The 14,512-nt window shown below is 42.0% G+C and overlaps 2 protein-coding genes across 2 annotated transcripts; both read right to left on the bottom strand.

The window, feature by feature from the left end:
* Nucleotides 1-1,149: 1,149 nt before the first annotated feature.
* On the bottom strand, nucleotides 1,150-5,383 carry LOC123958088 (transmembrane protein 182-like). The gene is made up of 5 exons (XM_046031290.1): nucleotides 5,210-5,383; nucleotides 3,565-3,688; nucleotides 3,253-3,351; nucleotides 1,945-2,082; nucleotides 1,150-1,609 (listed from the first exon to the last, which is right to left on the bottom strand). The coding sequence occupies exons 1-5, from the start codon at nucleotides 5,381-5,383 to the stop codon at nucleotides 1,395-1,397; spliced, it is 750 nt and encodes a 249-aa protein (XP_045887246.1). The 3' UTR covers nucleotides 1,150-1,394.
* Nucleotides 5,384-6,121: 738 nt separating this feature from the next.
* LOC123958164 (sodium/hydrogen exchanger 2-like) lies at nucleotides 6,122-13,358 on the bottom strand. The gene is made up of 13 exons (XM_046031422.1): nucleotides 13,106-13,358; nucleotides 12,719-12,941; nucleotides 11,126-11,366; nucleotides 10,791-11,041; nucleotides 10,487-10,704; nucleotides 10,175-10,371; nucleotides 9,969-10,058; nucleotides 9,315-9,385; nucleotides 8,938-9,072; nucleotides 8,711-8,807; nucleotides 8,464-8,592; nucleotides 7,909-7,972; nucleotides 6,122-6,312 (listed from the first exon to the last, which is right to left on the bottom strand). Exons 1-13 carry the CDS (start codon nucleotides 13,356-13,358, stop codon nucleotides 6,122-6,124), a joined length of 2,160 nt encoding a protein of 719 aa, XP_045887378.1.
* Nucleotides 13,359-14,512: the final 1,154 nt, after the last annotated feature.

Genomic DNA, 14,512 nt, shown 5'->3' with positions numbered 1-14,512 from the left:
AAATCACATGTTATTATCAGTAACAACCATTTGAAAGACCACAACCCCAATGTACCAATATTAGAGGGTATCCTCTGACATCACGGGCAACACAATAAACTCAGCAAAAGCATTTGATGGCTGGGCTGCATTACACTCTGAAGTATGCTTTCTTACACAAGTCAGATCTTAGACAAGCTGTGTATGTGCAGTTAAAAAATACAGTTTATTTCACTAATTTACATTGGTGTGTTCTGCACAGTTTGATCACAGTGTGTGGTGTGTGTGTGTGTGTGTGTGTATGTGTGTGTGTGTGTGTGTGTGTGTGTGTGTGTGTGTGTGTATTTTTCTGTGTTTGATCTGCGAGTTCTTTGAAGCAAACATGCCCCCCCTCTCCACCACTTCTGCTCCTCAGTAGAGCAGATGAAAGCCGATATGTGTGATTTAGAGTCCACCCGCTTGTTTCCACACGCTGCCCATTCAAACCAATGAAAAAGGAGGATGATCTAATATTGTGGCAGTTATGATACAATCACAAGCCTGTGCTTCCCATTTGGAAGACTGAGGAAGAGAAAGAACACCCGCAAGGACGTGGGTCATGTTGTCCATGCGTGCAATGAATGTGTGTTAGTAGATTAGATCTATTAGAGACAGGGGTTTTTGAATTCAATGTTTTTGTAAACATGGAGGGCGGGACAGAGGAATATAATAGTGTGCATGAGTGTGAGTCAGAAAAGAGAAAGCATAAGGATTTCAGTGAAGGAGTGAAATGTGATTGGGGTGAAGGGGGGCAGGTGGCCGGCCTGCTGTACACCAACCAAACCCACAAACAGCTGTTCATTTCTCAAAGCCCCCTTGTGCCACCCCACAAGCATCAATTCTTTCTCTATACACGCTATATCTATCCCTATCCTGCTCCACCTCCACCCCCACCTTCTATCCAAAGCTACGGTTTGTCTCCAGTCCATCCAGCCATTTCTCACTCCGCTCCAGCTCACCCACTTGATCAGGTGCCAAAATGAGGACAGGGGACACAGCTGGTTCACCCATACATTTCTCACGTTCTGCCCTATAGACTCATCGCTTGCAGCATTAATATAATATTATTACTCTGGTAATGTTTAGAAAATAAAACAGTCTTGACACATCCTTTTGCTCCTTAATGCCAGTAACACTGAACTTTTCTGGTATTTTTATTATATAATAATTAGTGATTTTCATAGAAACAAAGCAAGTTATAGAAAACTGATATATCAGCATCCCTGACTGCATGCTACTCGAAATCCAAAGGGTGTTGCTGTAATATTGATCATGTCTTTCCAGACAGTATTTACATCTCACAAGTGCGCTGCTGATCCCATTTGCAGGACATAAAAAGGTCAGTCCGTTCTTCCCCTACAGTCCTGATGGCAAGCTCACTTGCGCAACACACGGCCCACCAGCAGGAAAATCAACCCGGAGACGAGCTCCAGAGGCACACCGGCAGCCGCCACCATGAACGACAGGCCGTAGAGCACCGAAACCTGTGCATGTGGACATGCCTCCCCTCTCTCCTGAAGGACGTAGCGCTTCACCTCCACCACCTCCATCCACAGTACGTAGAGCAGCAGCATGAACAGGAACAAGCAGGCTGGGGAGTGATTTAAAGAGTATCAGAAAGACAGGGAGACACAGATAGAGGCTATCACTGCTGTGAGTAACACCAGAGGAATGCAGCTCCTACTCATCTCGACTGTTGCCACAGCAGCAATGTTTAAACCTGCTGTTGTTATAGTGACAGTGCTGCTGAGTGACATCTGCTGCTCTGTGTGTCATGTGACAGGTATGAGCAGCTGACAGCAGCAGCCTCAGCAATGGCTGCAACATGTGTTTATGTCTTTCACCTATTCCCCATAGGCAGAATATTTCACACTCCAGATAAATACTATGGCTATGAACTGCACATGTACATAGACTAAATTTTACCTGCAGCGATAAGGAAAGCACCGCCCAGCTTGTACAGTTTGTGGCTGATGAAGGGGACACCACAGACTAAGAGAAAGCCTCCAGTTAGAGCTGCGACCAGGCCAAGGATAATCAGTACAGTCCAGAAACCCCGAAACACTGCAAGAAGTACAAGGACACCATCCGATCCCGGTCACCCATCCATGTATATGGCATATTTAATGTGGCATTTAAGTGACATTACAATTAAAGAAATAGGTTTTAGACGTTTTTGTTAAACACACTAATTAGAATTTTTTTTGCCAAGAGTTTGATAAGATTAATACCTTTCTTATATGTCCATTAAATACTGTATGAAGCTACAGCCAGACAATGGCTAGCTTAGCATAGAGACTGGAAACAGGGGCAAACTGACTAGTCTTACTCTGTCTAAAGGTAAAAAATATATTCCTACCAGCACCTCCAAATCTCACTAATTAACGTTAAACCTAATTTGTTTAATATCTACAAAAACAAAAAGTCTGGACTATTTCTTGGCTGGGTGCAGTGACTTCTCGAATTAAACAAACGAGATACAGCATCTTAATCAGTGAGCTTTATAAGTGCTGATTTATAAGGCGGATTTTGGCACTTTTGGACTGAGCCAGGCTACCTGTTTCGCCTCACTTGCAGTCTTTATGCTAAGCTAAGCCAACCTCCTCCTAAGTTCTCATTCAGCTCTACACAAGAAAGTGAATGTGTATTTCCCATTCATGGTGGGTATGTTATTGTCAAATATAATTATTTTGAAGCTAATTTGGCTTATTTTAGGCCATATATAAATAACAGATTCAGTATTTCTCTATCAGAATTGTATTTTCACCACACTACCCACGACCCCAGTATTATAATATGAAATTCATGTGTGATGAAAGAGGAAACATGAACAGAATCATTGACCTTATTGCATTCCTGTTCCCAGTCATTTATATGCTCCTTCAGTCAAAGTCATGGCCCAACACCCTCTCAATGTTACTGTCTAATGTTGGTAATTTGAGCTTATTTTACTGTTATTAATTGCCAAATGTAAATTGTTTTTTAAGTGTGTGTAAGGAAGTGATTGTAAACAAATATATTAAATCATTTGGTGTTTTTATGATTGTGGTTGCAAGTTAGTCCAGACTCCACGTGTTCAGTTGGACTAAGATACTTTCATGCTCATCAATCCATTCAGTGAGCCCTCATGCCCTGTACGGAAGCATCTGCATTCACTAAGTTATTTCACTTTCATTTAACAGTTTTATCGTTGAGTTTGTCACCTGTCTGTAAGCATGTGAGTGAGTGTGTTACCTGCTGTAGCATCATAACTTGGATGAGGCACCTGTCCAAGTGCAACAGGCAGAGGGAAAAGGTAACCATGGACGCAGACCTTGGATTCTGGCTGGTTTGCTACATGAAAAATAAAATGTAAAAGAATAAAATGAAATAGATAAAATAAATGCCTAAACACATTCTTCTTGCTCTCCTCCTGTTTATTTTATTCAAATTATAGACATTGTTCACTTGTTAGCTTGTCAAGCAGTCCACACTGCCGAGCTTGAGACATGAAACCACACTTGACAAGTCCCAATAACGTTTTGCCGGCTCAGAAGCCCTACATACTGAAGAGAGTGGCCAGGACTGCATGTGCTGTGGGCTCCACCTGAAACACACAGCGCCAGAAGAAGCCCTCATGGTGCAGAGTGAGAGATGGAGCAGAAACAGTGACAGCTTCCACTAACAGGATCTAAATGAGAAAAAGAGACAGACTGCCATCAGCAGACAAACAGAGAGACGGACGCTCAAATGTCTGAAGATGGATGAACCTTAATCTCTGTCGGCTTTGTCAACACGTCTCTGCTAGCCACTCTGTGTGATTCTGTACTTCAGTGGTGCCACGGCATCAAACGTGGTTCTGATTATGGCCTGCTCGTCTGTGAGGTTTTCAAGTGGAACTCATGAAACACGCATGAGCGGCACTCTCCATTTGCTTGTCAAAAATATGATTGATGGTGCTGAATAACACACAGCAACTTTAATCATCCCCTTTTATTGAAAATGAAAGACTTTGTTGTGCTGTGATGGTAGGGAGGAGTTCACAGGGGGATTAGCTTTTATAAATGTATCCCTTATTTTACATTCTGTGAACTTTCTCACAAATGTGGCATGAAAGAACAAACTGGAAAATTTAAGGGGCACTCCACTGAGTTTACACATGAAGAACTGTACTTTGGTTTAGGCATTAAAAGTACATTGGTTAATTAAGGTTGAGGTGAGATTGTGGTTAAATGTTGATAAACACGTTTCACTGCTGACTTTTTCTATATTAAACAGATAACAAACTTTCCCTAGCCTTAACCAAGAGCTGTAAGTACCTAGCCATGAAAAAGTTAACTAATGTGTTAGTCAGTGCAAGTCATATCTTTTTGCAAGATTGGATAAAACAAAGGAATTACGCCAGTGAACATTTTATTGACATGGTCAGACATTCATGCAACTTTCCAGACATGGTAATATCCAACATTTTGTCAATATGTTAATCCAGTCTGCATTAGGTTACTTACTAAATTTATTTGCTGATTCAGATTAGTTGTATATAAATGTAATTTCTAGGAAACAGGTGTGGGAATGCACTTTAACGATCGTTGAACAAGATAAACATTATACCTTCTCAACATCTGCGTGTTAGAATTTCTGATTGTGAGCATGTTAGCATGCTGAAATTAGCTTTTTTTTAAAGCATGGCTGTAGACTGTTAGTCTTGTTAACAGAAATCTTACAAACTGGGGGCATGATGTTTGAAAGACATGGGCAATTACCACACATAGAGGGTCTGACAAAAAGATTCCATTGGCCGCATTATGGGAAGTGCAGGATCTAGTGCTTTTGGAGCTTGCCCCATATTAAAAGTCACTGAAGTCAAACTAAAAGTCAGGATGTATTCACCTCCGCTACAATGCTTTGAACCATTCTGGTTCAAATCTGTTTCATTTAAGTACCCTAACTTTATGTAACCGCAAGAATAAATTATTTTCGTACCTCTTTAAATAGCCTATAGTGGCATAGCACGCACACCTCAGTCTACACAGCATCTAATCAAGTTCCACACTGATATTTTTCTCACATGTGATGAAAATAATGAACTGCTGTGGCTATTATTATATATATTTATTTAGCTGGAGGTTACCGACCAATTCTGAGAACAAGCAGTAAGATTTTCCATCATTGTACGTAGTGACATTTATGTGCACACATGTATCTGTCCTACCTCAGTTCCATTGGCATCTTTTTCCCCTCTAAGTTTTGTTTGCGTCTGCCATGTATATGATCCACAGTTGTCACTGGCCACCAGCCAGTAGTCTGTACCAAAGGCTAAGAAGAAACACAGAGTCCCCACTGCCCCAAATATCCCTCCAGCCAAGGTCGCAGCTCCCACCCTCATAACTCTAGCCTAAATCCTCCTTCACTGTGATCTGTCTCCTTAGCTTTCAATCTTCAGGTCAGTTACTCTTCAGCTCCTCAGTGTCCACTCTGCAACCCTCTGCCCAGCCCCAGTCCTAAAGACAGCTTGGCTCTCCCAACCACTCCCTGGCATGCTGGGAACTGTGGGGAAAAGAAGCTTCAGTAACTGAGGGGGTCAGGCGGGGGGGACAGGAGATATTTTTGGAACAGCAGTGAGCCTGTCCTCGTCAAATTACTGGTGGGTGTGCTGTGCATTTATAAAGGAAACAAGAAGAGGCAGGATTGGTTTGTGCTTGTGCTTATAATGTGGGCAGTGAGTATCAGTATTTATGACTGCAAGGTATTTCTAAGCTAGGCGTTACACTTGGAGTGCCACTTTGAAAATGAATTAGACTAGAGATGCAAATGACCCTCAAACCTCCACCAAGGGTGTTCAAGAGGTGAAACATGGAGCTAAGCAAAGCTTTGTAACTGACAAATACTCAAAATGATAAAACCAGAAGGTGAATTATTTTAACCACTTTACAAGTTTTAATTGGAAGGTATCCATGAATTTGCTAAATCCTTTTATCAACCCAGTCTTTAAACCCACAACTCTACAGCTAAATAAATATGAGGTACTTATCATTTTATGGGGCCATTTAAAAACGACTGAACACACTGAATTCATTCATTTACATTTCTTGTCCCCTCTTTCTGTCTTTCTCACAGTCTGTCTTCACTGCTGCTTCTCATTCTCCAAAACAAAGCTGATTTGTTTCTTGGGGGCCCTTTCCACAGGTGCTTGGTGTTGTGGAGAGATCTGGTCCTCCCTGGAAGCTGAAGATTTTGGATCCACTTGACCCGTCTGAGCAGAGGCTGCTGGGACTGATGAGTCCTGGAGGACAGGCCTCGGGCTTAAGGAGCACACTGCCAAGAGAAGCGAGGCTACAATGAGCTCAAGACCCACAAAGTCAGAATCGTCACACCATAGTTGTCAGGGACAAAGGTCAAGAGGTAAAGAGAGACAAGGGACAATGCGATGATATGTCTATTCACAGCCTGTGGATTTTAGTAAGTTCTGAAAGCTTGAGTGAAAGCAGGAGTAGAGAAACAAAATTAGAATTGTGTATGGATAAAAAAAACATTCCTGCCATCCATTAGCTAAGATACAGTCACACAAAGAAACAACATACATTAATACATAGCCTACATATCATTGGGACCTGAGTTTGGGATAGGTGTAGGTCGGAAATTTAAAGGAACTGCATATTTTGTTAAATATGTGGTGTACACTCACCGGCCACTTTTATTAGGTATACCTGTTCAATTGCTTGTTAACACGAATAGCTAATCACCCAATCACATGGCAGCAACTCAAAGCATTTAGGCATGTAAGCAAGACAACTGTATGCAAGACAACTTGAGCATCAGAATGGGGAAGAAAGGTGATTTAAGTGACTTTGAACGTGACATAGTTGATGATGTCAGACGGGCTGGTCTGAGCATTTCTGAAACTGCTGATCTACTGGGATTTTTACACATAACCATCTCTAGGGTTTACAGAGAATGGTCCGAAAAAGGGAAAATATCCAGTGAGCGGCAGTTGTGTGGACAAAAATGCCTTGTTGATGTCAGAGGTCAGAGGAGAATGGGCAGACTGGTTCGAGATGACAGAAAGGCAACAGTAACTCAAATAACCACTCGTTACAACCAAGGTGTGCAGAATACCATCTCTGAACGCACAACACATCAATCCTTGAAGCAGATGGGCTACAGCAGCAGAAGACCACACCGGGTGCCACTCCTGTCAGCTAAGAACAGGAAACTGAGGCTACAAATCACACAGGCTCACCAAAATTGGAAAAACGTTGCTGGTCTGATGAGTCTCGATTTCAGCTGCGACATTCAGATGGTAGGATCAGAATTTGGCATAAACAACATGAAAGCATGGATCCCTCCTGCCGTGAATCAATGGTTCAGGCTGCTGGTGGTGGTGTAATGGTGTGGGGGATATTTTCTTGGCACACTTTGGGCCCTTTAGTACCAATTGAGCATCGTTTAAACGCGACAGCCAACCTGAATATTGTTGCTGACCATGTCCAACCCTTTCTGATCACAGTGTACCCATCTTCTGATGGCTACTTCCAGCAGGATCGTGCACCATGTCACAAAGCTTAAATCATCTCACACTGGTTTCTTGAACATGACAATGAGTTCACTGTCCTCCAATAACCTCCACAGTCACCAGACCTCAGTCCAACAGAGCACCTTTGGGATGAGGTGGAACGGGAGATTTGCATCATGAATGCGCAGCCGACAAATCTGCAGCAACTGCGTGATGCTATCAAGTCAATATGGACCAAAGTCTCTGAGGAATGTTTCCAACTCCTTGTTGAAAGTATGCCACGAAGAATTAAGGCAGTTCTGAAGGCAAAAGTGGGTCGAACCTGGTACTAGCAAGGTATACCCAATAAAGTGGCCTGTGAGTGTATATTTAAGGTCTTGAATTGTCTTTCACTTTACCTGTGTGAGACCTGCTGAGTCCAGCTCTCACTCTACGTGAGCCATTGAACTCTCCATCCTCCCCCTGTCACAATGGAAGTATACAGTAAAACATACTGCAGGCTGGAGGACAGTCTTATATTAAATCAAACTAAATCTTAATATTCTGTTTAGATTCAATGATAATTTTTAAGTAGAGTGGCATTTTTTTGACACAAATAATGAGCTATATAAAAATAAAGACCCTTTTATTTCAGATAAATGTCATTCTGTTTACATTATCATGAAGTGATTTGATAAGAAGTCATTAGAGTTTTTAAATATATCTGAAGGCATTTGCTCATAAAACATAACGTAAATGTTTACGATAAAATAATTTATGATTTTCAACTGCCTGATGAATTTCAGGTAGCCTTTTTTACCCTGCAAAGGGTAACAGTATGTAGCATTTTAGAGTTAAGCCCCTTCAATCGAAGTCTCACTTCATTTGTTGATATTCTACCTGTTTAAAATAAAATACGATTTAGAGAAAGTGAGACTAAATGACTTGCAAATGTATGCTTGTGAGTTTAGTACCTGTGGCCAGTGTGTGATTGTATTATACGTGTATCTCTCTGCCAGACTCTGGTGTCTGTAAAGAGGTTTCCTTGTTCTGTCCATGGTGGCGTCCTGGTGCAAAGTGTGTCTGCTGTAGGCTTGTGTCTGCTGGGATGACAACACATAGCCTACATGAACCCAAATATTAAATAAATGAATAGTACTACCTGTAATGTACAATCAATGATTCTTTAATCAAACAGAGATACACAAGCTGTGAATTTACCTTGTTGTTGAAGTTTTGAAGATTTCTGGAGAGAATACGCCTGATGCTGTCCATCTCTTCTGGTAAGAGGGGGCGGCTGTGGGACCGAGGGTCCACTCTAAAAGTGAGGCGTGAATAGTCACATCTATAGCCATAAGGGTCATGAAACCTTCCTTTGTTTATTTAGGACCCTTTGGGACTCCTACTATGAAAAACGCTGGCATAAAGTACATAAAATGTTTCCTCACAGTGCTGGCGCCTCCTCGTCTCCCCTCTGCTCCCTTCTCTCCAGCTCCTGGTAAACTCTGAGGATGCTGGAGGCAGCCTGGTGATCCTCACGGATCAGGAAACGACGAAGGTACTTCCTGTTGAACTGCTCAAACCTCTCTCACACACACACACACACACACACACACACACATACACACACACACACACACATTAAATACATTACAGTAACCAGTTGACATTATTATGAGTCCTGATTGTGGAAAATGACCAAGAACCTTTGCATGTGGTATTTGCTGCCACCTACTGGTAATTTCAGGTCTTATTTTTATGCAAATACTTGGAAGTGGCGAACAGAATGAGAGGGTGAAGTAAAAGTAAAACGAGCAAAACTAACTTGTCTTTCCAGTAGTGCTGCCCCCAGTACCCAACCACGTCCTCTATTCCTGCCAGCAGGTGATCAATGAGCTAAGAGGAGACATAATGTGAGTATGTCATTCATAGATTTGCTTTGACTCTACATATACTTTTCCACGGCACCAAATGGTCTTCTTCTAGTAAATAAGTTTAAACATTTACTTATTTACAACAGCGCTTTTGCCTTTATTTGGTAGGAACAGACAGGAAGTGTGGGAGAGAGAGGGGGGATGACACGCAGCAAAGGGCTATAGGGTGGACTGGAATTCGGGCTGCTGCAGTAACGAGCCTTGTACATGGTGTACACGCTCTAACAGGTGAGCTCACACACTAATTTGATAAATAATTTAAAAAAATAAACCTATAGCTATAGCCTAGATGTTGGTTAGTTAAAAATGTTAACCTTGTTATACTGAGATAATGTCATTTAACGAATAAATATCACTATGTACTATTTTTTACTATAAATACAGTTGAGGTGTATTTTGCACCTGAATGAATGATTTATTGAACAGACATGAATTATTTTGGTATCTACATTCCTATCACTCAAAGTTGACTAATTACACCTGGATTAAAGCATACTAATACACTGTACACTGTATTCCCTAAAGACCAGCACTCTTTTTCTTACCCTGCTGTGGATCTCCTCACTGACAGTAGGCAGAGCTCTCTTCTTCCTCTTCACATCCAGCAGCTCGACAAGAGGCTTAATGGTCATCCCCTGGTAACCAGACAAAACTAAACTCAACAAATAGTACTCCATAAAGCCAAAAACGTGCAATGCAAAGAAGAAAAACTACTATCTGAAAATATGGGTCTTCCATCAGAATCTGCCACCTGTACAAAGACAGTGAAGAGGATGACCACTATGGTAGTTGTGATGAAGAGTCTTTTCTTTGGGAAGTCATCAATCAGGAAGACGAGGGAGAAACAGATTGCCCCTCTCAGGCCTCCGTAGGCAATGATGAACTGATCTCGAAAGGTCACGGCGTTCCTCCGGAGCTTGTTCACCACAGCAGTCAGCAGGAGAACACCTTCAGAGGAGGGGAAATGTGTTGATTCCACTGTTTTCGCTACTGTTTATCAAGCTCCTGGCCAGAGCATCATTCTCAGCATTTTTAAAGTTCAGGAAAGATTGTTTAAAGCTACCTGTGGCCCTCCAGACAAGGCAGAGCAGCAGTGTGGAGCAGACAAAGGGCCAGCTCCACATGTGGACATCCTGTATTGTGGACACGCCCAAGAAGATGAAGATCAGGGTTTCACTCACGCTGCTCCACATCTTCAGGAAGTACTGGATGCTGGTGTTGCTGCGCTCAGACACATTAGCCTCGACATACTGCTTCATGGTCACAGCGCAGGTCACAATACTGTATAAAGGGGTAAAAAAAGAAAGATTTTACTATGTTAAACAACACAAAAGGAGGTCTTGGAGTTGAAACTCAGCAGCACTCACGCCATGATGCCGGAGAGGTGAAGCATCTCTGAGGTCAGGTAGGATAAGTAGGAGTAGAGGAAAACAAAGAGTGGGGCGATGACCTGGGCTCTGGAGGTGAAACGTGAAGTGAGGGCTGCCACCAGGCCAAAGAACAGGCCCACGAACAAGCCACCGAGTCCCACCACTACCACCCTGCACCCCCCCAGCAACACATCCAGCCCCGACACTGATGGCAGACGGAGGAAGGACTCAAACAGCTTATATAGCACCTGGGAGGAAGAGAGAAGTGTTATGCACAGAATAAGATACTTAATTTTATTTTGAGGTCACCTGGTGACCACCGATGCCCTCACCACAGTAACGGCGTCGTTGAGCAGCGACTCTCCAAACACCAAGATATGCAGCTGTTCGTTCACATGCATCTCCTGGAAGACAGAGAGCACGGCCACCGGGTCGACGGCGGCGATCAGAGAGCCAAACAGCAAGCAGTGGAGCAGAGAGATGTCTCCCAGAGAGCTCTGGGCCAGCAAACACACACCATAGAGAGACAGCCCGATGCCCAACACGTTCCATAAGGTTCCCAGCACCGCATACCTGGAGATAAATACAGATACAGCAGCATTACAGGAAACAGGATTCACACTGCTTGGCAAGGTGCTTATGACATGAAAGAATACTTAACGGCACTTGAAGCCAGATGTCCTTCATGTAACCCGTTCATTGAATACTGACATATTATTACTTTAGTTTATATGGCATTGACGTTTGGAGTCCTGTTTCTGGCTACCTGATGAATGTTAGTCCAAAACGTACGCTTCATTTACCTCTGCCGCTAACTTTGTCTGTCTGCTTTTTAGTGCTGGTCAGGTACTATACAGTCAGTTTATCAGAACTTTTTTTTCTGAGAACAGCTGCCTGATGTCTGGAAAAACTGAGACTGAACCAAATCAGGCGTGGGCCATAAAAAACAAAACCACGAGTTGAAAGATGCAAAAACCCTCACTAGAGCTGAGGGGAGCTGCTGAGTAAGGTGATCATTCTCTGTAGGTTAACTATGACCCACCCCAGTGCATTGTGTGCATGCTAGCATGCTCACAATGACAAGTAACATGCTGATGTTTAGCAAGCATATTGGTAACCATGCTCACACACAATGTAAACAAAACGTATAGTTAAGACAAATGTCTGGACATATACAGGCTATATTAAATATACAAAGGCTATACTAAGTTTTTAAGACACATTGTGACTTGATAGTGGCACTAGGTGAAAAGTCAGGGGATGATCAAAATCATTAGGAAATATCCTCAAGGATATTTGATTGTCTGCACAAAATTTCATGGCAATTCATCCAACAGCTGTTGAAATACCTCTATGTGGACCAAAGTGATGGACTGACCAACAACACTGCCATCCCCAGAGCCACATAGCTCGTGTGGCAAAAAAAAATGCAAGTAGCGTTAAACAGATAAATTGTATTTTCCCTTCCATTTGACAAGAATATTTATTTTTATCTGATTGTTTCAGGGATTTATTGGTGCTTTATATACTGTATAAAAATATACAGCCTAATTTATGATGCCACTTCTGTGTAATTTGTGTAGAATGTGTGTATATTTTTATTTTGTGTATATTATCTCTGGTGAAGGTTGCTCTTTTAGGTACAATCTATGACAACAAATTTCCTCCATCAATCTGAATCTGAATTTAACAGTTGGGTGGAAAATGTGAGATGTGTGTGCATTATGTATATTTTATATATATTTCCCTGTAATTAAAACTTCTTTGGCACATTTGAAAACATATTCCCAAGTGGAATATTTAATTTTGAATAGTTTTTAACTCTGTCTACTAGCATGTTAAAAGGGTATAAGAAATAGTATATTCAACAGTTTGTGCTGACAGACTCACACATGCTCAAAGAAAAAAACACTGAGTGTACCAACCAAAGGATAGTGCCAAGGTTTTCAAAGAACAGCCTCCCTGGCAGGAAGTATCCTGCATCCAAGACGATGGGCGGCAGCAGGAAGAGAAAGAAAGCATCAGCGCTGAGAGTTGGAGGAGCAGAGTGGCGAACACCATAGATCACCCCTCCAACCAGGAGGCCCACCATGATGAGGAGACAGCTCTCTGGGACGACTGCTGGGACTCGACCTGACCAGTGGAAACCTGGAGGTTAGAGACAGAATATAACGGAACATCATGCTAACTGGATTCAACATTGCTGTGAGCTGCAAGAATGTTTACTCGCTCTGAACATGCAGATTAGAGAAGGGTTTTTTTCCAACAGCATCCTAATGTTGGCTTTTCAGCTGAACTCGTTTGAAGCTTACCCAGCTTGGCCAGTGAGGCCAACATGATCCACAGCACAATCTCAAAGGGAGCCTGCACATGGTGATAGTCCACGCTGAAAACCCTCAGAGCAATGGGAAGATCCACAGACAGGCTGCCATCGCTGCTGTTGATGCCCAGCAAGGGGGGCAGGTTGTGGGGCTGAGGGAGCTCAGCAGGTGGGGTCAGAGCCAAACACGCAGGCCAGAACAGGCAGGCAGAGAGCAGCAGAGAGAGAGTCCACAGAGCAGCCATTCTGCAGCCATGCTGGGATAACAGGAGAGAGAGACAGAGAGAGAATAGGCCAGGGGTTACGGAGATAGAGGGAGGGCGAGCAGCACACACTCATACACGCACGTATAGGCCTACACACAAAACAACCTGACCGCAACTCATGCAGCCACTAATGTGCACAGGAATCCCTGAGCTAGCAATGATATCCAAACAGTAGTACAGAGCTTCACACACACACACACACACACACAAAGCTTAGGCAAACTTTGGGGACGCATGTAAAAACTACTCCTCTTCTGGAACACCAGTTTCTAAGTGGTTTAGAAGGAAGATACCACCTTTGACAGATTACAAATGACACACAATGAAAATCACTTAGTGTTTCAGACACAACCATTTTTTGCTTCATTTGATATTATACCTTCAGTTTGAGTATCATTCAACGAGTGTTCAAGGTCACATCGCACACTCAAGTCCTACTAGAAACCGACTTTAGAGGAGTTGAGAGAACACTTGATGTTTTCCTTTTTTTACCATGAAAAGCTTTGGATCTGCCAGTAATAGTTATCAACTAATTTATTGATTATTTTCTTTTGCATTCAACTGATTATGTGTTTGACCCGTAAAATGTAAACCATAGTGACAAGTGCTCATCACAAAGGAGTGATGAAAGGGGTCCGATGATTATATTTGATTATCACTATTGTCTTGGATTGGTTTATTGATTAATCATTCAGATCTTGTTTGTTGCTAATTACCTCAAACTCAAACTAAAACCTTAAGATGGGTCACTAGTAAAACATTTAACTTTTCAGTAAAACAAAGCAGCATGTTAAGAGCAAACACAACACTTGATTTTTAAGTGTTCAGAGGAAAAATTAAGTCCAATATTCAAATTATCATATTCAAGTTGCTTAAATTTAATGTTCAAACTGAAAACTTCAAGTCAAGTTGCTCAAATTGGACTGGTTAAATTTAAAACCCAAAATTTCAGATGAAAATTTTCAAGCATAAGGCCTCCTATCAGGTTAGGTTCTCTGGAAGTCTAAAATGACTCATGATATAAGTACATACAAAAATGCTGAAATAAATACATAAATAAATTATTTTATTCATTTATTCATTCATTTATTACATCATCTACATTTATTTATTTTTGTGCTTGTACTTTTTAT

Source organism: Micropterus dolomieu, linkage group LG19 (genome assembly GCF_021292245.1).
Source record: "Micropterus dolomieu isolate WLL.071019.BEF.003 ecotype Adirondacks linkage group LG19, ASM2129224v1, whole genome shotgun sequence".
NCBI classification, from domain to species: domain Eukaryota; kingdom Metazoa; phylum Chordata; class Actinopteri; order Centrarchiformes; family Centrarchidae; genus Micropterus; species Micropterus dolomieu.
This window is presented reverse-complemented; position numbering and strand designations above follow the sequence as displayed.

Bases quoted from the DNA above. Each gene is read 5' to 3' on its own strand.
- LOC123958088 (XM_046031290.1), bottom strand. From the start codon at position 5,383: ATGAGGGTGGGAGCTGCGACCTTGGCTGGAGGGATATTTGGGGCAGTG. The intron at 3,352-3,564 runs GTATGTAGGGCT...TTTTTCATGTAG, and splicing joins AGTCCTGGCCACTCTCTTCA to CAAACCAGCCAGAATCCAAG. The intron at 1,610-1,944 runs GTAAAATTTAGT...ATCACTCCCCAG, and splicing joins TGCTTTCCTTATCGCTGCAG to CCTGCTTGTTCCTGTTCATG.
- LOC123958164 (XM_046031422.1), bottom strand. From the start codon at position 13,358: ATGGCTGCTCTGTGGACTCTCTCTCTGCTGCTCTCTGCCTGCCTGTTC. The intron at 11,042-11,125 runs GTGAGGGCATCG...TCTTCCTCCCAG, and splicing joins TCAACGACGCCGTTACTGTG to GTGCTATATAAGCTGTTTGA. The intron at 10,372-10,486 runs GTAGCTTTAAAC...CCTCCTCTGAAG, and splicing joins CCTTGTCTGGAGGGCCACAG to GTGTTCTCCTGCTGACTGCT.